The sequence below is a fragment of the Nelusetta ayraudi genome, unplaced genomic scaffold (genome assembly GCF_046127955.1).
Source record: "Nelusetta ayraudi isolate G7.1 ecotype Tasmania unplaced genomic scaffold, CSIRO-AGI_Nayr_v1 ptg000026l, whole genome shotgun sequence".
Classification (NCBI taxonomy): domain Eukaryota; kingdom Metazoa; phylum Chordata; class Actinopteri; order Tetraodontiformes; family Monacanthidae; genus Nelusetta; species Nelusetta ayraudi.
In genome coordinates this window covers 3,355,828-3,357,500 of record NW_027466076.1, presented here as the reverse complement: position 1 = coordinate 3,357,500, position 1,673 = coordinate 3,355,828, and the positions used below count along the sequence as shown (strand labels likewise).

General features: G+C 46.2%; 1 protein-coding gene across 3 annotated transcripts in view; it reads left to right on the top strand.

Moving 5' to 3' along the window:
* Positions 1-1,414, top strand: part of galt (galactose-1-phosphate uridylyltransferase) — a 13,070-nt gene extending 11,656 nt beyond the window's left edge. For 2 of the 3 annotated variants that reach the window (XM_076029076.1, XM_076029075.1), the window contains exons 9-11: positions 102-185; positions 871-1,025; positions 1,186-1,414. In XM_076029076.1, the coding sequence (XP_075885191.1) occupies positions 102-185; positions 871-1,025; positions 1,186-1,263 (317 nt within the window). In that variant the 3' untranslated portion in view covers positions 1,264-1,414. The remainder of the gene's footprint in view (positions 1-101; positions 186-870; positions 1,026-1,185) is intronic. The other variant, XM_076029077.1, reaches the window with a different exon arrangement.
* Positions 1,415-1,673: the final 259 nt, after the last annotated feature.

Sequence of the window (1,673 nt, the reverse complement as noted above, 5' to 3'; positions counted from 1 at the left end):
CAGGTGGTCTCTCTCTCTCTCTCTCTCTCTCTCTCTCTCTCTCTCTCTCTCTCTCTCCTCTCTCTCTCTCTCTCCCTCTCTGCCCCTCTCTCCCCCTCCAGGTCTGGCCGACATCATGCGCCGCCTGCTGACCAGGTACGACAACCTGTTCCAGGTCTCCTTCCCCTACTCCATGGGCTGGCACGGTACGCTGCTGCATCTCTGCCTCTTCTTGTTGCTCTTGTTGCCATGTATTTGATCAGTTTATGTATGATTTATGTTACTGGGATCCAGTCAATCAGTCTCCGCTTCGTCTTCCCGTCTTTTTTTTTTTTTTTGCCCCCTGAGGCTGTTGGGGAGTCTGATTAAAGCAGCTTTTAATGTTTATTGAAGCTTCCCGCTGGATTTCATCTCTTCTTCTTCTTCTTCTTCTTCTTCTTCTTCTTCTTCTTCTTCTTCTTCGCCGTTAGGGTTAGAAGGAAAGGAAAGTTTCTCCCTCGCTGTTCCACTGTTGCCTCCTGCTGCCTCCTGCTGTTATTTATTTATTTATTTATTTATTTATTTGAACGCCACCCCCTTCAGGAGAACTATAGAATAATCATTGTGGGCCACTGTTGTTCTTCTAACCTTGTTCATTTGTTGTGGAAGCTACGCCTTTTGAAGCAAAGTGTCTTTTTTACTTTTTTAAATTGATCATTGAACCGACCACTTGGAATAGTTAGAAGTTTTATATTTATAATTCTTTACATCTTTTATGTAAATATATAAATAATTTCACATTTATACATTATACAAGTATGTACAACAATTGTAATATTTATTTATATTTCTTTTACATTTATATATATATATATATTTTTTTTAATCCTTTATCGTCTGTGTGGTGTTCAGGAGCTCCGACGGGGCCTCACCTGCAGGAGGAGCAGAGCCACTGGCAGCTGCACGCTCACTACTACCCACCGCTGCTGCGCTCGGCCACCGTCAAGAAGTTCATGGTGGGCTACGAGCTGCTGGCGCAGGAGCAGCGTGACCTGACGCCCGAGCAGGTGAGTCAGACGCCTCCAGCCGCCCACCCACCTGTCTCTCCACACCTCAACCACCTGTGTGTGTGAGTGTAAGTGTGTGTGTGTGTGTGTGTGTGTGTGTGTGTGTGTGTGTCTGTCTGTCCGCTGACTGCTGCTGCTGCTGTCTTGTGTTTGTTGGAAGGCTGCCGAGAAGCTGAGGAACCTTCCAGAAGAACATCACAGGAGCAGAGCAGCGGAGGAGCAGGGCCAGGGAGAGTAGAAGAACAGTGAGAGAAGGAGAAGAAGAAGAAGTACAAGAAATCCTCACTTTGACTCGATACATTTCAATGTAAATGTAAATTCCTGTGTGAACAGAGCAGCTCGCTGGACTCTCGACTGCAAACATGAAATAAAATGGACTGAATGCTGAAGGCTGACGACGAGAGAACGTCATTCTTCTCCCGCTCTTCTCTCCACTGCTTTCCCCCTCTGCTGAATTTAAACAAACTTCATTTGTTGGTCCTTGGCGGCGTTTCAGCCGCAGCTTTAAAACGTTTTTCTTTCTTTCTTTCTTTCTTTCTTTCTTTGCGCCGACACGAAGGATTAGCCGCCATGCGCCGCTTCGTCTTTGTATTGTATTCTTTGCGAGTATTTCCTGGATGAGTCTGTGAGCGGCGGCGGCAGCTGTGG